General features: G+C 46.0%; 3 protein-coding genes across 3 annotated transcripts; 2 read left to right on the top strand and 1 right to left on the bottom strand.

The window, feature by feature from the left end:
• Positions 1-153: 153 nt before the first annotated feature.
• LOC108122537 (armadillo repeat-containing protein 3) lies at positions 154-3124 on the top strand. Its single transcript, XM_017237175.3, has 4 exons — positions 154-1702; positions 1757-1989; positions 2045-2441; positions 2508-3124. Exons 1-4 carry the CDS (start codon positions 239-241, stop codon positions 3015-3017), a joined length of 2604 nt encoding a protein of 867 aa, XP_017092664.2. The 5' UTR covers positions 154-238; the 3' UTR covers positions 3018-3124.
• Positions 3125-3329: 205 nt separating this feature from the next.
• LOC108122419 (uncharacterized) lies at positions 3330-4419 on the top strand. Its single transcript, XM_017236992.3, has 3 exons — positions 3330-3529; positions 3604-3812; positions 3871-4419. Exons 1-3 carry the CDS (start codon positions 3451-3453, stop codon positions 4186-4188), a joined length of 606 nt encoding a protein of 201 aa, XP_017092481.1. The 5' UTR covers positions 3330-3450; the 3' UTR covers positions 4189-4419.
• Positions 4420-12253: 7834 nt separating this feature from the next.
• On the bottom strand, positions 12254-19066 carry LOC122321075 (tyrosine-protein kinase Drl-like). The gene is made up of 3 exons (XM_043210215.2): positions 18252-19066; positions 13770-13897; positions 12254-12286 (listed from the first exon to the last, which is right to left on the bottom strand). The coding sequence occupies exons 1-3, from the start codon at positions 18388-18390 to the stop codon at positions 12254-12256; spliced, it is 300 nt and encodes a 99-aa protein (XP_043066150.1). The 5' UTR covers positions 18391-19066.
• Between the last annotated feature and the right edge of the window lie 5717 nt (positions 19067-24783).

Raw genomic sequence — 24783 nt, 5'->3', positions numbered from 1 at the left:
AATAAATAGTCTAATACTATGTAAATATCACATGTGTTTCTTAAAGGCTTAAAGAAGCCTTAAACCTCAACCTCAATTTTTATGTACTTTTTAATGAATATTTTCAGCCTTTTTAAAATTTTCTATTGTTATTCTCATCATAGTAACTTTAGTTGTAAAAGTATCCTTAATTCAAGCATAAATTGTCTATCAAAACTTGTTCATTACTTGTTATTTTCCCAAAATCCACTAAGCGATCATGTCTCGTATTTCCAAACGGGTTTACGAGGCCAAATCCGCTTATCCGGATCGGACCAAGTCCGAGGAGAAATCCTTCACAGAGCTGAATGTGCCGATTAAAAAATTGGACACGGCCCTCCTGCTGCTCAGCTCCGAGGAGGAGTGCGTCCTGCTGACTGTCTTCAGCCACATCACTGACTTTGCTCGCCGGCAGGATATGAATGTCCTGGAGCTGAGGGCGCATCGCTTACTGGAGCTGCTGCTCGAAAAAGAATTATTCATCTCAGCAACGAATACGATGATCCGTAGGTTTGCCTTGTATCTCCTGACCGCTTTGCTGGACAACACGGAGATGGCCACCTATGAGCCGGAACAGGCCAAACAGATCCTGGAATTGGCCTGCAGGTATTTTATGAAAGAGGCGGATGACTTCTGCATTGAGTACTTGACGTACATTTTAAATGTGTGCCTGCGGGATCCCCAGATGGCCCACGAAACCGTGGATGCCACCGAGTTCCTTGAGAAGTTTAAACTCGTTTTTGTAAACTCAGAAAATCCGGATACAGTTTTCAATTCCATAGAGGTCCTGCATAAACTGATGTTGGTCCAGACCGCAGAGCAGATGTTAGAATTTACGACACAACCGGATTTCCCCGTGGATCGGATCATATGCGAGGTGACCAATGAGTTTCCAGAGATTCGAAAGGCTGCTCTCAAGGCGTTAAAGACCCTCCTGACTGACACGGGAGAAGACAGTGTCTTCGAGCCACTTCAACGCTGCTTTTCTGCATTGGACCAGCTGGTGAAGGCATTCTGCGATAATCCTCAGGGCACCGATGCCTTCGACCTGGTCGATGTCCTCTCCACGGCTTTGCGTTCCGAGAAGATGACCAAACTTTTCTTCGAACAGAATCTCTTTGACTTGGTGGTGGAGCAGGTGCGCACTCAGATGGATATCCTGCCGATGGATCTGCGTTGTAGTCTCATCGCGATTTTTGCGGAAACGGCTCAGTACGAGCAATTCCTGGCCAGGATGCACAAGGCGGAGATCACTGAGATGTTCCTGAATTGTCTGATGCAAAATAAGCCAGGACCGGCGGCCTATGTGATACAGGGCCTTAACCGCATGTCCCTGTATCCGGAGGCACTGCGTCGCATTGTGGCCGAATACGAGGCGGGGGCGATCCGTAAACTGGTAACCATTCTTCTCTCTCCCGAGATGCCCATCAAGACGCGGGAACAGGCAGCGGATTTGATAGCCCGTTTGTTGGTGGCCGCTTTCCGGGATACGGCAGCCGAACTAAAGGAACAAGAAGTGGCTGTCGTACTCACTGCTGTCCTAGCTCAGGGCTTGCCCGCCTTGTCCATTGACTTGATTCTCGCGCTGTTGACCATGATAGAGACATTGGCCCAAAACGAGGAATATCGCACCATCTTGGGTGAATACCGATCCCTGTCAGAGCAGCTTGCCCAGTTGCTGATGGTAAGTTGTAGTTTTAACTGAAGGATATCCCTGATATTGGTGTTCCTTCCTCAGCGGTCCTACTCGCACTCTATCCTGGTGAATAATATATTCCGCTGTCTGTGCACTTTGATTGACGAGGAGCCAGTACGGGAGATCCTTCTGGACAACTACATTGTTTCCTCCCTCAAGAGAGCCCTCAAATCGTTGTCCAACTTGGTCAAGACCGCAGTAACCAACTTTATTTTGCAAACCACTCGTTTCAATGAGTTTATCGATGCCTACATAGACCGTGGTATCCTGGAAGTGTAAGCTAGTTTTCGATCCTTAGGGCTACCTTACTTTTTATCCTGCCGACCACAGGTTAATGGAGTACCAGAAGCACGCCTTTTGCGTTTCCACCTGGGGTCCTGCTATCGAGAGCATTCTGTCCAAGTGCCCCACCATGAAGTTCTGCATCCGCAATTGTCTCACCTTCACGGACATTACGGCTGGCAAGGACTTTTACGTTTCTCGCAAGAAGTTCGAGGACTTCCGCGCCTTCCAAGAGATCCTGCGCAGCGACTGTTCTCCTTTGGATGCTGTGTTGGTGGTTAACTTTGATCGTCCCGTTGCAGATTCCGAAGATGTGGTCGATGTCCCACTGCGATGTCTGAGCACAATCTCAGATACTCCTGGAGACCAAGCCTGGCAATACTGCAAGCGTCCAGGGGATCCAAACTTGCCGGAGTACTTGGAGGCTCTAAATCAGACAATGGGGGTGGGTATTTTGTTTTATTTTTACTCTTGCTTTGATAAAGTTCTTGATTATCTAATCCCCAACTAGGTTCATGGCCTTGTGGAGAACCCGGAGCGTATTCGTCGTTCCATCGACTTCGAGAACGTGGCCAAGCGTAGCAAGTTGGTCGCCAAGGCGGTGGCCGCAGTGATGAACGAAAATCTAAAGATCCTCGATCTCAACTCCACGGAGGAGTGCTCTCGCCACGCAGTCCATTGCCACTTGCTGGACCTACGGTATGTCTACCACACCAACTTCATTCCCATTGGAATGGTGCGCAGTGGCTGCCAGTTCGAGAGGGCGATCCTTTTCAAGGCCATGGCCGATCAGATCGGCCTGCCCTGCACCCTGCAGCGCAGTGTCGACGGCAGGATGCTGTACAATGAGGTGCCCCTGCCCCTCGAACAGGATCGCGATGTGCATTGCGACAAGAAGACCCTGAAGTTCATGCCCTGGCGCATGCTGAGGCCCACCCATGTGGTGGATCTCATGTACAACGTAGGGGATCTCTATCCCATGCAGAGTCGTCAGGCATTGCAGTATCTACGCCTTTACTGATCAATAGATTCAGAATTGTTCTTCAGTTTACTTTTCAAAATTTGAATGTCCTTTTGTCCTTAAAAATACCAACCAATGGTAGATCGTTAAAGATGATATTTGGTTCGTTAATTAAAAAAATAAAATAAAATTAAATGAGGTTTTACTGTAAACCGAGAACTATAAATATTAAAAGTTTTTTAATAATAATACCGTTATATTTCGATTTAAAAAATCCCAAAATATAATATAGTATTTTTATCCCGAAAATCGAAAACCACTGCGCATGTCCTTGCCGTCTGTATTCAGTTCTGACATTCGCAAATCTGACAAACGGTTGCTGGTGGGGCAGAGGTATGTGGGGCACGTAAACAAGAAACTGGGGCTGAGCAGCAGACTCCACTCCAACCACAGTAGATTAGCCAAATAATCGGACGGATAGGTCAGCAGCAGGATGCTCCGGCCATTCTTTACGCTGCTCTACTTCCTGCTGACCAGTTCGTCCATCGTTTTCACGGCCTGCGTCAACAATGGTGAGTAAATGGAGTACCCCGGAGCTCTTCAGCTCGACCTTGGAGTGGAAAAATCAATAATGTGCTTGTTCCAGTTACGGGTACCAGTTCGCCAGGACCAGGGCCGAGCACTTCGCTGACCAGCGGGCACATCCACCGCACGGCAGCGGCCATAGAGCGGGTGAACCGGTTGTGGTGCTATGCTTGCCACACGATGGACGACGGCGAGGCGTGCGTGGATGTGGCAGTTCGCAACGACACGGCTCTGATGAAGAAGTGCCACGGCGAGGAGTTTATATGCATGGTAGGTGGGAGAGTCCTCTGCGGTTAGACCACTTCGATATAACCTTTTTCCCTCCTAGGTCAAGCGCTTTTCGTACACCACCAGCACCGAGAACTCCACCAGTTCGCCCAAGATGTGGTCCTTGGACCGTCGCTGTGCCGCCAACTGTGAGCCAGGTTGCATTATCATTGGCGAAAGGACCAAACTATATGCCTGCACCTCCTGCTGCGAGGAGTCCTTCTGCAATACGGGAAGGGGGGCTGCCTCGGGCATCTTTCATCGCGAGGATACGGGAATCGGAACACGACTCTTTTGGCTGGCCGCCCCGTTTCTGGTCAACATGTCCTTGGTCCTGTACAAACGGCATGCCGGCCATGTACTCCTCAAGCTGCAATAGTCCCCCAGGACTCACAACTCTGAATTTATGGGCCCTCAAGCTCCCGAAGAGGCTCACACCAATGCCAAACTCAATGCCAAATCCTAGTTAATTTTAGATCTAACTTGTATCTTCTGTAATGTAGATAGAAAGATGTTGCCGTGTGATAATAAAAACTGGTCTCGTCTTTTCTGTGAGCTCACACCCGACAAGAACGTCAAATGTATATATTTTTTCAATTCTCAACTCTCTGGAATCCCTTAAAAATATTAGAGTTTCGGTTATTTTGCATATTAAGAATTTAAAAATTGAATAACTTATGATTGGTAATGGTTAACTTTTTATTATAATATGAAAACTGTATAACTTTTTGTTTAATTTGAATATAAATTAATCGATTTAAGATACAACAACCCTATAGTGTTTTATTTCTTTAAAAATATATATTAGATTAACCCGAAAGAAAGTCAATATATTTTCTTATAATAGACTGGTTATATATTTAGATACATTCATATATTCCATAAAAGGAATATTAATAAAGCCCTAGAAAATGAATTAAATAACAGAAAAAATAAAAACTAAGTATTTAGAAAATATATAATGAAGTTTTCAATTTTGTGAAACCAATTTATATTTTAATTTCAACAGAAATATAATTTTTCAAGCATTGTTAATAATTAAAACCAATTCATTAATTAAAACCGAAAAGAAAACTTTTTTTTATGATTGAAAATCTATAGCATTAGAATTAAAGTCTGCAATTTCATTTTACTAGCTTATGGAATAAACCAAATTAGCAAACTTCCTGCCTAATTGGCGATCGAATGCAACATCTTCCTCATCTGGGGCTTATCCTTTTGTAAACTGATAATAGAATAATTTAATCCCTACATTAGGGATTCGGGCTCAGACCTCCAGCGGCCTGGAGTGCGGCATGTGTTATTTTAGATGGTGGGCAAACATGGGGGTCCTGAATGCATGCATTAAACCGTTCATTTGGTCCTGTGAATTGCATCTCGCATCCGTTTCCTCGTTCGGAGCTTCCTCTGTCTGCATCCGCATTAGGCTCGCAAATGTCCGGCGGTTGGGTGGCTCTTCTGGGCAGACATGAATTATTTATTGGACAAGCAGGTCGCCGCATCGGAGGAGTATTCATAAGCAGAATCGGGGAGATGGGGTGGATCCGGCAGTCCGGGCAGCTCTTATCCGGCCTTGGATGGTGCTCCCATTCCGTCTAATGGAGTTGCCATTAAAAACAGATACTAACATGAGACATGCTGCATCCGTGTTTCTGTACTTGGGCCTCTTGTTTGTTCTTCTTTTTGGTCCTGGAATGCACCACGCCCCCTCATTTGGGACACACACATATAATACACAAGGAGCTTCGTTAACGCCCACAAATCCTACAGGATATGCAGTGAAAGAAATACTTTGGACTAAAAAAAAGTGTCGATTAAAAATTTCAAGTTTATAGCTATTCTAAATTAAGTTAATCCCTAAAGAATTAATAAATTTTTCATCATTAATTAATATAATAGATATTTGAACAGTGGATATGAAAGTGTCCTGGCCCAGTTTGATGCCCCTGGAGGGACATTTTGCTGGGCCAAATTGCTGGCCTGGCTCTTGCAGATGAACTTCTGGCGCCTAGACTCCCTACATCTTGGCTAATAAAGCCGAGACAAATCTCTTCATTTCGGCTTAATTTTCTTAGCAAATTTACATAAATGACCGAGGGGAGAATGGTGGCCAGGAAGTTGTGGATACTCGGATAGGGTTCAGCCGTCTGGCCATCCATCATGGGTCTCTCTGTGGGTGTTGGGATGGGCGGAGGTGGACTCCCCATCCCAGTTGCGCTTTAAGGAGTGAGGCGCCTTGCTTTTTGTTGCTTTATGTGTGGCCGTCGTCGTGTATTCGGCGTTTATTTTTGCGGCTTTCATGTCGTAAATCTTCATCAGACGGCAAATTACGTGGTTTCCATCCTACCAAGCTCCGTGCTCCAGGTCTCCTCCTACGGCATCCTTTGGCATTTCGGGGCACTTTTCGAAATGTGGCGGAACGTATCCGGGCAAACAATAAAGTGACCGCAATGTGAACCCCCAAACTCCTGTTAACGGACAGAGCAAAAAAAAAACAACAATAAACGGTGACAAAAAGCCAAACAGGATGCGCATAAAAACAGCAACAACAATGGCCAACCGAGCCGCGAGGATAGACAACAACAAGAAATAATTGTAAGGGAGACGCAGGATGAGGTCCTGGCATTGACAACAGTTTCATTTATGAAAAATAATATCAACGGCAATATGCAAAATTTATTATTATATTTGCGTTGAGCCGCAAAAATGCGACGGATTTCGAACCTCGAACCCAAAAAACTGTATGCGGCCATCATGGGTTAAAAGTGCTGAATAACGGGAATTGGTTATACACTTTGAGGATATTTTAACCGCAATCCCACAATATAGCAGAACTATAAATTCAATATAAATTCCTTGAAGTAAATAATACAGGGCCAACATGGCGCATGAGTGATATTTTAGGATGAGTAATATTCTAAAGCATTATAATATTTTCTGTTATAGTAATATTCTTAATATTTCTGTTTCAAATTTTATAGATAGCAGGACTATATAGAACTATAAATTCAATATAAATTCCTTGAAGTAAATAATAAAGGGCCAACATGGCGTATGAGTGATATTTTGGGATGAGCTAAAGCTTATAGTAATATTTTTAATATTTCTGTTTAATATTTTATAGATTAAAGGATTAAGACTAATAATAGTTCCATAGTGACTCTTCAAAATCACTGACACTTGAAGTGTACCCCCACGGATGTCCTGACGGGGATTTCCCGCTGCCGTTATTGCTATGTTCCCGTTATCCATTCATTATTATGTATTGCCACTTTGGCATTGGCCCAGTGTTTCGCCTTGTTTGCTTTGTGATTGCACCCGGCACTGCGACATCCTTGTCTCTCTCTCCTCCACAATAGTAGTCCTTTATTTTATTTCATTTTATTTTATTTTATTTGATTCACCGCTTTACAGTTCCACGTTTTTATTTGCCACCATTCTGCTGGGCGCTCGTTAGCGATTTTTGTTGTTCTTTTGCTGATATTGTTGTTGTTATTGCTGCTTTGTCGCGCCAAGTCCACAAAGAAATTTCAATTAAAATGCAACAATGCCGCACTCCATCATCGCGGCAAAAGCGACGCGCCAAGCTGACAAACCGCGACACATTCTCCCCCCGTCCCCCGGCTCTCAGCTCCCGGCTCCTGCCATGGATCCTCGTCGTGTCCGGGACTCGTCCTGCTGGCACTCCTCCGATTTCCCTCGAAATTTTGGCAGCCAACGCAGAGCTGCACGTCTCGCCAATGGCTGGCAAATGACTTTTTATTGCCCAAAAGTTTTCGGGGCGTAACTCTAGGCGGGAGTGGCAAGGATTCTTGGCAATATTCTTGCAATTCCATTATAATGAGATGAACAAAATAAATTTAATGCAACTAGAGTTGCAATAATAATAAAACTAAAAATTAAGTACCGCGAAGGGACTTTAATTAAAGTCCTTTCAGTTTCCTTTATTTACAGTTCTTTTATATATTTTTATTTTCCTTTAAAGCTCCTGCGGGTGATAAATCCTTGTCGCTTCATAACAGGATGCACATGCAGAACAGAACAGAACCGAACCGAACCGAAAAACATGGTACCTCGAGGAGGCATCTGGCCCGGCTTGGAGCAACAGACACTGACGAGAGAGCCGAAGCCCCCAAACCCCCGGTTCCAGTGGCCTTGTAGTCGGCAGGCAGCCCATCCGAAAAAAGAAAGTCCCACTTTCCGCTGGAGGAGAGCCCTTGCAACGACTGTGTAATTAAAACTTTGAGTAACAGCCACGAAAACTACAATTGACTGACTGCCTGACATCCTGGGGGCATTGTTGGGTTCAAAGGGGCGTGCGCCAAGGATTCGGGCGGTGTGAGTGAGTGGGTGAGCGGGTGGCTGGCAGTGAGTGGGTGGTGACCTAAGCTGTCAGTTTGGCGCCACTTTGGGTGTGAAGAGTTTTCGTTCTTTTTTTTTTAATAAACTTTCACCAAGCTGCTGGCAGCAGCTCATCCCTTATTGGATTTGCAGCTTTCACTGTGTGAGCGATGTTGATGGAAGCAGAACGAAAGGCAAGCTATTGAATAAACTTAGAAAAAATTATACAAATTAAGATAATATTAATAGCAAAAAAAGGAGAACTAAATATATATTTAAAATATTTTTTATACTATATTTTTAAAAAAGTTTATGATTTTTAGTTTAATAACATAACCCATATAATATCTTTCTTTCAGTGTAATATATAAAGAAATAGTGCAAAGTAAGAGAGTCCTTTTTTTTGCCATTAAAAGCTTGCTCTGCTTTTGCGATTTGCGTAAACGATTTTGATAGATTTTGATGGGATTTTGGTTTCGGTTTCGAGTTTTGAGAGCCCCCTCTAAACTCCTAGGCTTAGTCCTTTTGCGCCTGACAGGATACTGGCTTTAATTCCTGTCATTTTCACCAGCTGCAGGACATGAAAACGCACTAAGCGCAAATTAGAGACAGGACTTGGGGACAGGACTATTCTGTTGCCTTTTGCGACGGAAATTGATTTTTTCGTGTTCTTTCTTTTGTCAGCTTTACGGTTATTTGCACTCACACTCACACTAACACACACATCCACAAAATCTCACACACACACATGTACACTTGGATGCACACACAAAATGTTGCTGTGTTCCCGTTTAATGCTTTACATGAATTTGCATTAATCTTGGCTTTCTTTTTGCCCATCCCTTTCTCAACTTTCTTCTTTCAGGGCCCTTTCTCGCCTTTCTTTCATCTGGCTGGCTTTGTCCGCCTCTACACCTCCCCCCGCCCATGGCCACCCTTCCAAAATTACATGGAACTACATATTTTGGTTTGTCACCTCGGCATTACGGCACGTAAAATGTAATCAGCTGTGTGTCCTGGTCTGGTCTCTCTCTCTCTGTGGGTGTGTGTGGGCGCAAAGCTTTTGGGGAATCCCACGGAATCCCCCATCCTTCTCCCCTGACCCTGGTAACCCCTTTCCGGACCCATCCCCTCGAGCGTATGCAAATGAAGGCTCCACGTTGTTGCCAGCTGCTCTCAAGGCGACTTAACGCCTGCTTAATGAACATAAATTAGTCAGGTGTCGCACCATGGCGTCCTTTCCCAGGCTCCTGGGGGCTTTACAGGGGGGCGCTGTGCACTGTGGACTAAAGGGGCGTGGCACAGCATGCGTTTATATTTCAATTTTGTCGCTTGTAACTTCCGGTTCCCGCGGGATTTCAATTTCCCGAAGGTCTTTAATCAAGGTCGCCGCTTGACTCCCGTGACTTTGTTATCCTTACGCGGTTGAGATTTTTCTTAAAAGTTTTCGGAACTTAAGTCCTGTTTAAAGTGTGAACTAAAATTCTATCCAACCAATCATTAAATAGAAATTTAATCCAACAGCTAAGTGGATCAGGACTATCGATTTCGTGCCAATTAATATTTGAATGATGCAATTCATTTGCAGCAAATCGAGATTTTAATTGCACAGAGCGTCCCCATCGACGGCAGTCTAATTGACGTTTTAATGGAGAGCCCGTCAAACACTCGGGGAATGTGAAACCTCGCAGGCCCATATAGTTGACCCAGTTATGGCCCGGCAGCCACTTTTATGGGAAACCCTTGTCTTCAATTACTGTTTGCTAATCATGGCCCTCGATTGCGCCATTACAGTTGACAGTGGGCATTAAGTGCAGAGCCAGCCACTAGCCATTAGGGCCAACTGCTGTTGACCGCAAACGGAATCAACAGGGGCTTCTGTGGCAGGGGGAGCTAGGCTTCTCTAATGCCTGGACGGCCGGTTGGCTAGGCCACTGTAACCCGCCGGGCGCAAAAACTATGGAGCAATGTCCATACCGGAGCCAGCTTCCGCCACTTCCGATTGTCTCCTCTGCGGCTGACGGGAAACAATCAATAGTGGGTAGCTTCCGCCGCAGTTTGTCCGCCGGGAAATGGAAATGGCAAGTTTAAGGCTGAAAAATAACAAAAAAGAAAAGGAGTATCAAGTCCTGGGTAATTTGTCAACCTTTGAACAATAACATCCATTATTCCAGGCAACATAATTTCCGTAAGACCAACCCCCCCAAGAGTCTTCCAGCACAAATGTAAGTAATGTGCTTTAATCAAAAGAAACAACAATGGTAAATCCATTAAGGGAGTACGTGCCGGGAGCTCCAACTGGGGAGCAGTCTCCCCTTTTTTTTATCCTAGCTATCCACCCTAGGAGGGCCTGACTTTTGGTCATGCTGTGCGCGTCGTTTGGAGGCTGATTTACAAATTTCTTTAATGGGGCGACAACAACATTTTTAATTAGCACCTGTCCTCCAGCCTGTCCTCGATGCTCCTGTCAGGTCTGCCAGGTTAGTCTGCCATTTGTCGATCCCGTAATCTCCATAAAACAGGAGGACATGCCGCAAGCTCCATGGAAATAAATTTCCCAGCCTTTCAGCCTTGACTTCGTAATTTCCGTTTTCTTGGCTAAAACGCCCACGCACTTTCAACTTCGACAACTTTCAGCGTAATGATGCCATTCAGATGCGTTGCACGATGCTTCCGCCCTGTCCTCCTCCTGGCTCCTCCCTAACCCCTTTTGTGTTTCCCAGGCCCTTGTCGCTCTGATTCCTCTTTGGGGCTCCCAGCTGATTCAATATACTAATGCCTTTGCTTTGCAGCACATGGCGCACCCACCCCGTGGCGCCACCTCCTCTCTTGTTGTTGGTGCTGCAATAATATTTTGCAAGTGTTTCTAAACAAGCACAAAGTCATGTTTCAACAGCTGTAGTCTGGTTTCAGTTCGCTGCTGTTTTTATTGTTATGTCCCACTATCTCCCCCCTCACAGGATCTGCGCCTCGAATCCTTCTTTTTTAGCCCTCTTTTCATCCCCATTGTTACTGGCTGTTTGCTAAACTTTCGCTGCACATTAAAGCCATTTGGTCGGCGTTTATAGACTGATTTAATAGAATAACAAGGAGAGGGTGGCTCCACACCCAAATGAGATATTTCCACACAAGTGCACAGGACCTGCGAGAGTGTGAGTGTGTCTGTGTCTGTGAGAGTATCTGTGTGCACTTGGATATAATTGTTTGACTAAATGAGTGCGTTCGCCTCAGACCAGACTCCCCTGTCTCTGGCTCTCTTGTTTGTGCCCCAAAATTGCGCTACAGTTCGCTTAACGCTCCACATATGGATAGATGGGGTTGGGGGCAGGGAAGCTTATGCCATGGGGGCCATTCAATTGGTAGAACAGAAACGGAACAACAATAATTATGGCAAGCACCCTCAGACCCCAACCGCATCTTCAGCTACACTCCAATTTCGGGTTGTAGAGAATCAGAGCGACAGAGACAGAAACAAAGAGAAACAGAGAAGGAAAGAGCGAATTCATTTAATTCCCTGTCGCCTGCTTCGATGCTTTCGTCCTTCGTCCTGCCACCAGATAGAGCCAAATGGATATGACTCTTGGCACTGTGAGCCTCCAGATAACCATGTAAGGACTGGATGAGTACTAGCCCCCCTCTCTATCCCATAATGAGGATGAAATTGAAGTCTAAACAAACAGAAATCATTGGGCAAACAGCGCCAGGATACGGAGATCAGGATGCTTTAAGCTGAGCACATAAAATCCCCTCCAGTCTCCATGGAAATTGAATATTTAATTATGCGCCGATGGAAATTGCGTTAGAACTTGGTGACGAAAATGGCAAAGTCATCATGGCGATGGGGCAGACTGGATGGGCCAGAAGGCCTAGAAAAAATCCCGAGTTGGGTCTCAGGAATGTTTACAAGGACAACAATTGAAGAGGCTGCTAAATAATTTATTCCAATTTGGCAGAGATTCCTGCAACACCAAGAAGTTAACTTGTCTCGAAAGAAGTGCTAATGCTCTCCCTGGAGGGAGCGAGTATTCTATGAAGACGACCCCAAATATGAGGTTCTAAGTATCCCGATGATGTCTCGAATAATTTTCACATCGATGGCTACCTCAGGGACTGGGATAGATTTTAAGGCAGAGTGGCTGTGGTTAGTGGTTAGTTTGGATTAAGTTTGTTAATTTTCGCCCAAGGGGGGTTCGCTGGATTGGAAACAAAAACAATGATAACCGACTTGGGCAGACTGTCTGTGTCTGCCTCAGCGGAGCACCTTTCGCTTATCTCACAGGTTGCCCTCCTCCTGCTTTAGTCCTCCACTCACCTGCCGCAACCCAACCACTCGCAGCACTCGACTCTCCAGGCAGTGGGTTTGTGTGTCGCCTTCACCTTCACCCACACTCTGGACTCTTCACACTCCACTTGCAGCGTGCCACCTGCCACATGGAGTACGTGAGCGACACACGAAAGTTACCTTCCCCATTCGGTAACCCACCCAGGCATCCAGACATCCTTGAATGCTGAGGGAAGGGGAGGAAAGCCGCATATTTATGAATGGCTCTTGTTTCGAGTTTAACGCACTACGGGAGCTTTATCAGCTCGTAAATATAAATTAGAATTTAATTTTTATCGTCGAGGAAAGGCGGCCGCCAGCCGGCAGCTGGAGGGGAGGTCCTCCGCCTGGGGAGCAATGGAGGACAAATTAGAGGTAGTCCTGGCAACCAGGTAGGCAGAGTCCGCTTCAAGGGGTCTCCCATTACCAATCCCATCTCCATTTCCATTTGCGCCTGCCACGTGCCCCAATATATCAAAGGCTTTGATTCAAATGTGGATCCCAATCTCATCCCCTCTGCAATCTGGAACGGCCCCCTGAGACTGGGGATAGTGGGTATTGGAAGGGATAGTTACCTGGGTCAGTTGCGAGGAGGCGTAGTAGGAAATCTTTGAGAAACGAACGACTCAAATTTCGGCTACTCAAACTCGGCGGCTTGCTCTTATCCAGCTCTTATAAGGTTAGGGCGGCTTGACTGAATGAGGTGTTTCAGGGATTGAACCCCTTGAAAATAGTGAATTTTCGATTTTCCCCATTTTTCGCCCTTCCGATTGCCATAGCTCTTCCAATTTTTATCTGATCGGGAAAATACGTACATTTCTGTGATTAGAGCTTCGAGTAGCTTCAACCCTCATACAAAACTTTCCTTCAATACTGTTTTCAAATTTTTAGAATTTTTCCTAGGGGTACCCCTTTAAAATAGTGAATTTTCGATGTTCCCCATGTTTTGCCCTTCCGATTGCCATAGCTCTTCCAATTTTTATCTGATCGGGAAAATACGTACATTTCTGTGATTAGAGCTTCGAGTAGCTTCAACCCTCATACAAAACTTTCCTTTAATACTGTTTTCAAATTTTTCGAATTTTTCCTAGGGGTACCCCTTCAAAATAGTGAATTTTCGATTTTCTCATTTTCGCCCTTCCGATTGCCATAGCTCGGGAAAGTACATATGTATATACATTTTTGTGATAAGAGTTTTGAATAGGAAAATGCAAGAATGCAAAGTCGTTAATATGAGTTTTCATAATAGTATAATATGAATCATATAATACGATTCGTATAATTTGAATCGTCTTTACCGGATAGGCGATGAGACTCTGCCTGGAGAACTCCAGCTCGTGGATGTCCGCGGGCACTGGGACGGTGAAGTGCATCGCGTATGTGTTGATGGCTCCCTCGTGCACATAGAACAGGTCCGCCTCGAGTCCTGCGGGGATAAGCGAGAAGGATATTAGACTGGAGTGAATGCGGATGCACTGCAGACGTAAAGCGAAAGTTTCCCGCAATTGCAGGGCACTCCCCCTCCATTAGAGCCTGGAATTCCCGCTGCTGAGCAAACTTTGTGCATTTGCTGTTTGCGCTCCCCTCGAGCGTCCGCCCTTATCCTTTTTCCACCATTAAGCGGAAATTGATTTTCTCACTAGCGAAGGAGGGGGTGGTGGGTGAGGTGACAATGCTGGCGGGTAAACAAAACCCAAGACACAATAATAATCGAAATCGAATCCGTCACCGGCAGGCGACGATGCAGGGTGTGGCCCGGAGTAGCCCGAAAAGAAATGGAAAGGAGAAACGAGGAGCGACAGGAGTCCTGGGAGAGGACGCATTAAAAGGTGTCAGCTGCGATGCCTCGTCATCGAAGGGAATCCGATTCCGCAGCTCCTCGGAGTTAAAAAGTCCTGATCTCTTTCAGGTGCTCCACCCACTGGCATTGAAAGACGAGCTGCTTGAGTTAAAACGACGTGAAATTAAATTTCTTCATCCGCCTTTATTGTTGCTCTTCCTATTTCTATTCAGGACTCAGGTCTCAGGTCACAGGATTCTATCCCCCTCGTCAGTGGGGTGCATTATTTACTTCCCGGGATCAGGACAAGCTCGCTATTCTGAGGAAGGGAGTGGGTATTGGAGTGGAATGCTTACTTCCTTCAAGTTTGAGACTCCGCCGGATGTTGAATGTAGCAATTCCGCTTCCGGCGGACTCAAAGGGGGGTGGCTGGAGGCAGGGGGCGGGAGGAGTGTGCCTGCATTTAGGATAGAACAAAGCTCTAGCTCGCAATTTTAAAACAATTTTAAATCCAATTACAGAACAAGAAACAGCATTTTTCGTTAGCTTTCATCCTGGCTAGAGGTTGAGGCTTCATTTCCATCTCAAGACGCTACGGTTTTCCATTTTCCAAACTCCCGTTTTCCTGCTTCCATTTCGGTTTCGTTTTCGAGTCCCAAATTGCTTTGCGCCCCGCCGAGTTCCCAACCTGGCTCCCAGAGTGGGCCAAGTGCACCACTTTCCCCTGCCTCTTCCTTGAATCCGGCTGAGTTTTTTGAGGAAGCGGCAAAACACAAACATAACCCCAGAGTGCCGCCCATCAGATATGCACAAACACAGAAAAAGGACATCGTTTGAACCCTTCTTTGACATGTCCTGAGACAAGGGATAGAGCGGGGATGTACCGGGAGAGGGGACTCTTAAATAAGTGACTGCACTTGTGACAACCTGAATTAATTCAGTCCTGATTTGGGGATGTCCTATCGCCCTATTCCCCAAGTCCTTGTAACGGCTGCCACATGAATTGGCCTCTTTGGGGCGCAATCCCAAACTGCACTTTGAACAGCACCAATTGGCACTGCCACCTTCCACTCAAGCTCATCCTTTTCCAGATAGCTTCAAGAATCCTCCTCCCGTATCCTTCCCTTTCTGGGAGTGTCAAACTTTGTTCGTCTTTCATATCACGGTGGCGCGAAACTTTGCCTGGGAAACTTTTGTCGCGCTTATGCCTGCCTCACCCCCTTTATCTGTTCCGGGGACTCCTTCCACCACGGCAGGATGTGCCTCACCCCGCCATTATAACCCTCTTCTGTGTCCTCTCCGCTCTCTCCAGCCTTAATTATAATACCTGCGATTGCGATTGTCTGAATGACTCCAGAACACACGTGACGCTGCAACCGCAGCCCAGATTTATGGAGCGGGGTGAAGGGGTCAAATCAGGGTGAGAGTTCAGGGAGAAGGTGTCGGGGCAGGGGAAAGGGGAAGACTGGCAGGAATTGGCTGACTCCGGAGAATCTCAGAGTCATCTCTGGCAATGCCAACAAAGAGGAGACACCATTTGCATAAAAGATTAAGAGGATAATTAGTGTCATTAGTTGGGAGACTGCATCCCGCCCTTTCCCTAATTACCTCCCCCCTTTGGCAGGATCTCCGGGGAGTGCAATCTCACCTCGCGATGATTAAAGGGGATTCCCCGTCAGTTCCTGCTAATTGTCCTATGAATCAGAGATGAGAATTGCTCGCTCGATTGGCACAGTTTCTGATTTCCTCACCTCCTCCCCTGACATCCTGATCCCTCGGCCGCAAGGATACAGATTCCTTATGCCGAAACACCCTTCGAAAGGAAAACATATCGAGCGAATGACGGAGGGGGGGAGTATATTAATGTGGGGATTTTCGGGCTGTTTTCTATTCATTAAAAATAATTTTCTTTTGCATTAACTTTTCATTTGCAGGGAAATTTCTCAGTTCGCCCGCCGGAGGTGGCGGTCCACCCTGGAGGGTGGGCAGGGGGATGCTGGTCCGAGGGGGGCTGCGGCGAGGGATCGGGTGGCTGAGAAAAAGTGTGCACATCAAAGCGAAAGCAAAAAGTTGTTGAAATTGCATTTTTACGCACCCTTGAACAGGAAAGTCTTTAGCAGGAAAGGGGCGGGGTAAGTGGGAGTGAGGGGGTGTTGGAGCGGACGAGGGTGGGGGGCAGTGGGTAGGCGGTGTCGGTGGCAACAAGGGAAAATTGCCCGTTGCTGGGACGACACACCGAAATTGAACTCAGAGGCGGAAAATCTTCAACAAAAGCGTAGAAAATATTTAATTTTAATGTTGTCGCCACTTCATGGAAGGATCAGGGAAGAGGGGGTGAAAGGGAAGCCAAAGTTCATGGATTCTGCAACTGGGAAATAAAAGAATAAACAACTAGAAAGCCAGGAACTTTGTTTACAGATCCTCAGAAGGACGAGGAAGCTAAATAAAGTGCAACCAATTGTTGGCAGAATTCGCATTTCCATGTGGGGATGCAACAAAGTGTCCCTGAAATTGGGACTGATTCGTGCCACCGTGAGGAGCCTTCCACATGAACAGATTTCCATGGAAATGGCAAACAAATGGGGGCCAGGGCGATGAAAATCATGCAGTGGAATTTGAATCGAGGGTGGAGGGTCAGTTTGTTTGATTTCGTGCTGCTTGTTAATTTTCAAATCGAAGCAACTTCAAGGGTGGCAGCCACCACTAACTGGGAGTGCTTCCAGGGGAAGGGCAGGTCACCCAAGGGTGCTAACTGGTCGTTAAAAACATAACGAGCTTCGAGGGGGAGGAGGAGGAATTCCGAGGCAGCCTGAAAGAAATCACAGCCAGTCGAGCAAAGGAAGCTGTGAGGAGCAGCTACAAAGCAGACTATGCTTTTGAAATGTCGCTAATGAAATCCGATTTGCATTGGCCCGAGGAGGTTCCAGTGGGGATGCGAGGGTGGGTGGTTGTCCAGGAGATGGCCCTCTCTGGCCATTGATCCCTAATGCAATTGGAAATGCATCAAAGCAGCCAGAGATGGAGGAGAATCCCCCGACTAAGTGCCGCTCATTCATCCATCACTCTCGCATCCCATTGAGGGGATTATTTTTACGCCATCAACTAATTGAAGTGTCCTGATTCGGCAACCAGGAAGCGGGGTGGGCCTGCATAATGAGGAGGAGGCATTTATGCTCCAATTATTGCCAAGTGCCGGAAAAAGCTGTGACCAGCTAAGCAACGGCCGCGAACTAGGCCAGCTCCTGCCCTCTTTCAAGCTCCTTCCTCTCCATATTTTGGAGTTTTCGAGTTCCCCACTCGGAGGCATATTCCCCGATCCATTAATCAAGACGAGGAGCAGGAAAATCGCGAGCCAAACGGCAGGCACGAGGCCATTCCGCCTTGGCACGTCCATGAAATCTATGTAACTCCCATCAGCAGGACTCTGGGAGGGGGACCTGGCCTTGGCTCGATCTGGAGCCGGCGCCATCAATAACAAGAATTCGCGTGGAGCAACAAACGGAAAAACAAGAAAACAAACAAGGCGGCAGGAAGAGGAAGGGGGTTGTTAAAGGAAGTGGGAGTTGGAAGGACGAGGCACGAGGGGCGCAGGACGACGACGGAGGAGGTGAAAGCTACTTGCAGCTGTCAGTAAGGTGAGGGCGTTTATTTCAGGCCCAGAACGGAAATCGATTTGTGTGCGATTTGTTTTGGTTTCGCTCAGCTAACTATTCTTATTCATTCCCCCCGCCCTTAGATCCTTGCTCCCTCGTCCTTTGCTCCCTCCGACTCCTCTATTAATGGTCAACTATAATTTCGTAGCCATTAATGGCTGTGACATGGTCTGCGACTTCGGGGATTGTTTGTGTTTTCGTGTTCAGGGATCAATGAATTCGTCCTGTCGCACTTCGGCCTCCAACTATTAATCATGCGAGTAGATCCTGGCTCCGGGAGGGGGTGTGTCAGCCCCGAATCGAAGTTTCATTAGTGGATTAGGAAATGAGACTGGAACTGGACTCACCCATCAGTTTCATCACCTCGTGGTGGCTGATGAAAATGTTCAGATAGCCGCTGACGGAGGGCGTCCGCCAAGTGGAAATGGCCAGGAACAGGAGCCACAGGGCCAGTGGCGGTGGTGCTGGGGGTGCAGAGTGACCCATGGCGGGTGAAGGGTTGAGGATGGCCTAGTGGGTGCCGTGCGGGGTTAATAAATTGTCAAAGCATGTGTCGCCGCAAGTGGCGAACATTTCCACAGCTCCACTTCGTCCTGCTGCCAGTTATCCTGTGCCACTGCCAATCTCAATGTGTGGCCATTGATGCGTCGCCTTCAAGTTGGCTCTTCCTGGGGCAGGGCTCCTTCTCCAACAGATTTGAATTCTGGTGACGGTTGTTTCTGCCACAAACAGAAGCACAGATCCCCAAACACAGAGAAGCGTTAAAATCAAATTCCAACTGGTAACTGCTAACTGTTCCGGCTTCAAAGGGCGGAGGTCTGTCTGCTGATTTTGGGAACTTTTCAGCCTCGGCTTCCGCCGGCTGTCCTGGCAGTCCTGGTCGTCCTGGCTCTCCTTTTTCCGCTTGCCACTCTGTGGCAGCCCAACTTTTGCAGTTTTGTTTTGCTGCGGTTGCCGCTGGAGTTGCTACATGTCCGAATTTGGTCCAGACTGAGCTAAGTTGGCTTTTATTGGCTGAGCTCCTGTCAACCGGCCCGCTCTCCTCTCCTCCCAATGTCCTGCCGTGCCCTGTACCTTGTTGTGTGGCTCTCGCCTGTCACTTTGTGCAGGTCTCTCCTGCTGGCCACTCTTCCGTCTGGCTTCCTCCGTTAAAGTGCAGATCCTGTTGAGTAGAAAGTGGTCCAGTTTAGTGAAAATTGGTAAAAAGATGCGTTAGGATTAGGGGGTGCTCGTGTGGTTCAGTGGTGCACACAATTTGGAAAAGCTAAATAAAAAGTTTCCACCATGCAAAAGTAATTAGAAAGTTGCAAAAAGATTAACAGCCTAGCAGGATTGAAAGCGTGCCCGACCACCTTTCTGGAGGTGATGTTGTCAGCTTTCACTTGGGGTGGTGGAGTGGTTAGGGGGGACTGGATGGTGGTGGCGCCTTAATAAATTTGAGGTAATATTTATGTGTTTGTTTGGCATAAATTATGAACTGGAAAAGGGAACAACTTCTGGCTTTCGAAATGTTTGTGGTTCAAGTGGTTCACCTCCACATGTATTGTTTGGGTTGTATGTTTATTCAGCTGCTGCTCCACCCTTCATCCTTGTTATCCTCCTGTTATCCTTGCTGGTTGCGTGTGCAGGTTACCCGAAAGAATTCCAACTGCAATGGGGCGTGGGGTGGCAGGACTAGTGGCTGATCGTAGGCATGGCAATGGAGAATCGGGACAGTCGAGTGCCCCCGAAATGAAATTGTTGCCAAGAAGCGGCCCGAACTGGCAACTCGTTTCCCACTTTGGTCTCCTAACTTCTCGCTCCTCCGTTTCAGTTTGCAATAAAAATCGAAATCAGAAAAGTTTGTTGCCTCCAATTTTTAGTTTCTCCCTTCTGGCCTTGAGGAATTTTAAAGTTTTAAGGATGGCAGATAGTTTTCCAGCGAAAATCCCTCGCTTAGCCGAGGAATGCTGCGGTCTTTTTAATTAAACTTATCTGAGCCGCGGAATGGTAAAAGCCACTTGATTAAGGCCCAGATAGGCATCAGTATCAGCATCATCAGCACCTCCACCACCATGGTTTTCAGAGAGGAGCTCTGAAGGACCTTTCCAGGACGACAACTGTTGACTTGGCCCATGAATCCTTCGGCAAACGAAGTCATTCAGCGAGTGCATTAATAATTCAAAAGACAAATAAACGAATGGGAATGTGTGGGTCTGGGCTTCCAGGCAGCGGAGTCCTGTAACTGATTTAAATGGAGCATCAGACAAACAGCCGGCAGGGCGCACTTACAGCAATGTAAAGGCATGAAGGAAGGCAGGACTCCATCCGTCATGCCTTCCAGTCATCATCGCAGTCGATAACATATTAACTACATCAACTCAATCATAATCAGGGAAGGAAGCGGGCTAAAAAATTGAGGAAAGTTCTGACGGAAAAGAAGCATTTTCCGTTTAGTCACATGCATCATCTGTCAGTCAGCCACGCCCCCAGAGGAAGCCACCCCCCAGTGCCCCCAAACTCCTTCGGAAAGTGACAAATTGAGCATTTGCCATTGTCTCGGGAACCCAACGATGTTGATGAGATGAACTGAAGATGAGCCATGAATGGAGTTGGGCTGGGTAGTTGGCTGGGGCAGAGGGAAAACTTTTCAATTACTCGGCAGGAGTAATGACTGAAGGAGGAGTTTTGGGGGTCGGAGTAATGAATAATAATCTGTCTCCAGCCCAATGGCATTCCGTCATTATGGGAGGTCCTTGGAGAGACACGTTTCCTTGCTTTTCCTTGGACAAACTGAAAGTTGGAGCAATATTTACACAGTCCCTTCCAGATTCACTTGGCTTACTCGTTCTCTTGCAATTAAAAGGACATCGATGGGTTGTCCTCGGGCCTCCTTGGTACTCCGCTCGGCCTCTTCGTTCTCCTAGACCTCCAACTCGTTCCACTTTCAATTACCAAGTGGCTTTCGTTTCTAATTGAATCGTGAGCTTGCCTCGATTTCGGTTCATACTTTATTCCACCTCAGCACTCTATTTTGTTTGCTTTTAGTTTCCTTACTGGGCAGCTCAAAGGGCGTTACAAAGTTCATGAACTTTGACTGGACTAATGTTTATTTTGAGTGATTCAATGTGATTCCCATTACTTTGGTTCAAGGAGTAGTTTCTGAGAAATGGGAATTATCTAATCATTACTAATCTTCCAATCTAGTAAGTGTCGATAATAATAGATACCAGTCTGATTAATAAAAGAAGAAAAGGATATCCTAACATAATATGCATATACATACACCTACAGTAACAATATCTGAGACTAATACTGTCGGCTAACACTCGGGAGCTAATCCGGATCAAGAATATATACCCTTTTAAAAGGTTATAACAATCAACTTTTCTGCTGAATAAGCTCATTGCGAGAAAAACATCCAGCAGCACCTAACAAAAATTAATTGCCTGTAGAAATTAGCTGGTAAAATACAAAAATATCCATCCCTCCGCACTCTCATTCCACAGGACTAAAGCATTTGCAATCATTTTCCATTTACAGGGACAACAAAAGCAAAATGCCGCTCGTTATTTTTAATCAGCTATCAAAATTTATAGCTGAAAATTTGTCTGCCCAGTGGGCAGGTGTTTTTTGTTGTTTGGTTGCTGTTTTGGGCCATGGCTAGAAGCATTTTCCATTACCAACTGGCAATGCAGGTTCATTATACTGGGTTTGCGTGAAATATTTTACGCGAATTTAATAAACTCGGGGAATTGTGCCGTCACATTAAAGCTAATGGTAAATATTTTGTTTTGGGCTTGGCCAGATATTCGAAATTGTTTGGAGATAGTGTCAGTGCCGGAATATTTAATGTGGGAGCTATTCATTTTTTTGTGATTATATCGGAAGCGTGGGTGAGTATACTTTCCCAGCCCATAATCATTGATTTATGGCCATTGAAATAAACTATGTTTTTTATGCTCTGATGGTAAAAAAGTGTCAAGAGATTGCTGCCTTTATTTTGTGGAATATAAATATCCCATTTTCCTGACTCCTTGACTCCCTGGCTCCCCTGAGAACCTTGACTAATCTTTGCATATTTCTCAAAGCGCAAAATCATGGCATACATCTAAGGGCCTGACATAATTCAAGTGCTTGGCAATGTCCTTCATTGTCGTTGTTGCTGTTGTTGTTGTTGTTTATTTGTTATTGTTGTTGTTGCTGCTTATGAGCCAAAAGCACTTAGTGGCCATTCAATCAACGAGCCACTAAGCGAAGAAAGTGGACCCGACGATCTGATGGACGAAAGGTCGCCGCTAAAAAGTGTTCGAGCGGAACATCAAATTTGCATAATATTCTTTTATGGCTTACGTTTTGTGGTTGAGAAACTTGAGCTTCGACAGGGGGGAGTATCACAGGAGGGGCAGGAGGGCAAAAGGACGTCTGTTTGAGGGTTCGTTGCTTGGCATTTATTGAGTGGCTCTTAATCCCCGGCATATTTCAATTAGTGTCAACTTTTTGATTTTATGTAAACACAACCAGAGCCGCAACACAAAGTCCTTCTCCCCTCTTCCATCGCCATTTTGCTCTAATCAGAGCACACACACACACACACAGACACACAAACACTCAAATATGTACAGGATACACATGAGTGTTGGTCACGCAAGGCTGCGGTTGGGACAACTATCGTTATCCTGGCACACACTGCGTATGAGTGTTTTCTTCAATTTAAGAACTTTACATAAGATTTACCTTTAAAGGATATGGGCTTGGGTGGAAAAATTTAAGGAAGACCTTGCTTAAAATATAAGAAAAAGGACATGTCTAACATCTTCCTAAGCCATCTTTAAAATAACCTTGAGCTAAACAAACTACAAAACAGAATCCGAGGCAAGTGTTTAGGTGCCTGAACAAACTGGAAAACCAATCCCTTGGCTGTCCCTCAATAGACAACTATTGCATTATGGAGAGTAAATATTTGTTTAGTTCCTCGGGTTGCCCTGGAGGATGCCGAGTGGATGCTGAGGAGAACCCTTTAGCAATCAACTGGAAACTGCTGACAAGCAATGTGGGGACAACATCTCGCTGGCATACCATTTCAAAAAAGGTGTTTCATTACAGAAAGTAAACGACATGGCATCGGGTTGATACAACAAGGGTCACACCTGCCCAGGATACCAGGACAACCTACCAGGGCATGTTCAGCATTTTCGCCTTGCCTCCTAAAGGACGCGACGGAACACGGATGTTGTCAAAGGTCCGGAAGCCAAGCCCTTCTCCGAACATCTGAACAAGCCACTGTCAGTCTTCCGACTGCCGTTTGTTTACATAACACGGACTCTGAAGTCCGAAAGTGAATCCGAATCCTGTGTGTGGGCACATGCGCAGTGTCCTTTCCGCCTGCAACTGTTGCTTCCTTTTTGTTGCTGGTGTGTGTGTGTGTGTGTTGATTGCACTGGCAACTGACACTAATCCAATCTACTCGAATCAGCCATGGAACAGGGGATTCCCAATGTTCAGTGTTCAGTGTCCTGCCCAGTTGCAATTGCGTCCACTAATTGCAGGCGGTGCACAAGGGCGATGCCAATAGATTTAATTTGCAGCCAGACGAATTGCACAACTTGATCACAACAATTGCCGGCTGTTAAGCTGCTGGGGAAAGAGGACTCCAGGATGGAGTGGCGATACTTTCCCTGCTGCTGGAAATTCAATTACAGTTGGAAAACTGTCAGCGAAAGTAATAAAAAGTTATCGAAGCACAACAGTTCACAAATCCTTTAAAATGTAATGAAATTTTAAGGGTTTTTTGCGCGGCACGTGACTTCTGGGGAGTCATCAACTCAATTGCGTGTGATAAAGCTCCGATTCTCTGGGGGATGGTGCAATATTCAGGATAAACCGAAGGACGAACACCGACTGATAAGAGACCACTAATGCCCCAGACGTGAACATATCAGCGTAGCAAACACAACAACTTTCACCATTCACCCAGATTTATACTCGCCAGGAAGGTTAAGCCACACAACCCTCAATGCAACAAATAGCGTAAAGGATTCAACAGGATGTGGCGCACAATAAGCAGAAGTGGAAACACAAGTGGAAAGCACTAAATAGTTGCAAGGATAAGCCCGAGAAAAGCTGGTACTGCAGCAACAGAGTGCCAAAGTTCACGCCAGCCCTCTTAGGGGAGGGTCCTGCCAGGGATAAGGATAATAATGGAAAAGTAAGAACATATATGCGTTGATCTTTGGAAATAGAATGATGAGCCAACACCAAATAGAAACTAAACGAAATGGTAGTCCCCTAAATGGGCACGTAACCAAAAAGGGAGGAACTACTATACTAGCCTGGTCAAAAGTTGCAAAACGGCCAACAAATTGCCGCATGAAAGTAATCCCAACAGCTTGCAGATTGTTGCACCATCATAAAAAATCCCCCTTTCAGACACACTAACGGCAGAAAGGCGCCAGGATCAGAATATAAGGAAGCACTTTGAGACTTAAGCTGACATTGTTGCCAAGACGTTGTACAATTTTTGCATTATTCGCACTGGAAATGACCAGCCCTGAACATCCTCTTTCCGTGGCCCGAGTGCAACAGCAGTCCTTGGGCTGCCTGTCAAATCCAATATCCTTGGAGCAATCTAAACATGAGAAATGCAAAAGGATGCGCCTCATTCTTCATTTCCGCTCTGATTGTTGAAGGAAGTGTTGCACTTTTTCTGATTGCTTTGGAGTGAAAATCATTGTCATTCTTTTGTTAAAGGGTAAAATTATTTTAAAATGAAAAAAAGATGGGAAGGGTTCCCGGGGGGATAAAGCACCACGTACCGATTGCTAGGTGCCTCCTACTGGCCCTAGCACTCATTATTGATAACTCAATCACTTTTTTAATTGAAAATTTAGGACCAATTTC

Source organism: Drosophila bipectinata, chromosome 2R, assembly GCF_030179905.1.
Source record: "Drosophila bipectinata strain 14024-0381.07 chromosome 2R, DbipHiC1v2, whole genome shotgun sequence".
Classification (NCBI taxonomy): Eukaryota; Metazoa; Arthropoda; class Insecta; order Diptera; family Drosophilidae; genus Drosophila; species Drosophila bipectinata.
Note: the sequence above shows the minus strand (reverse complement) of the source record. Positions and strands in the feature narration are given on the sequence as shown.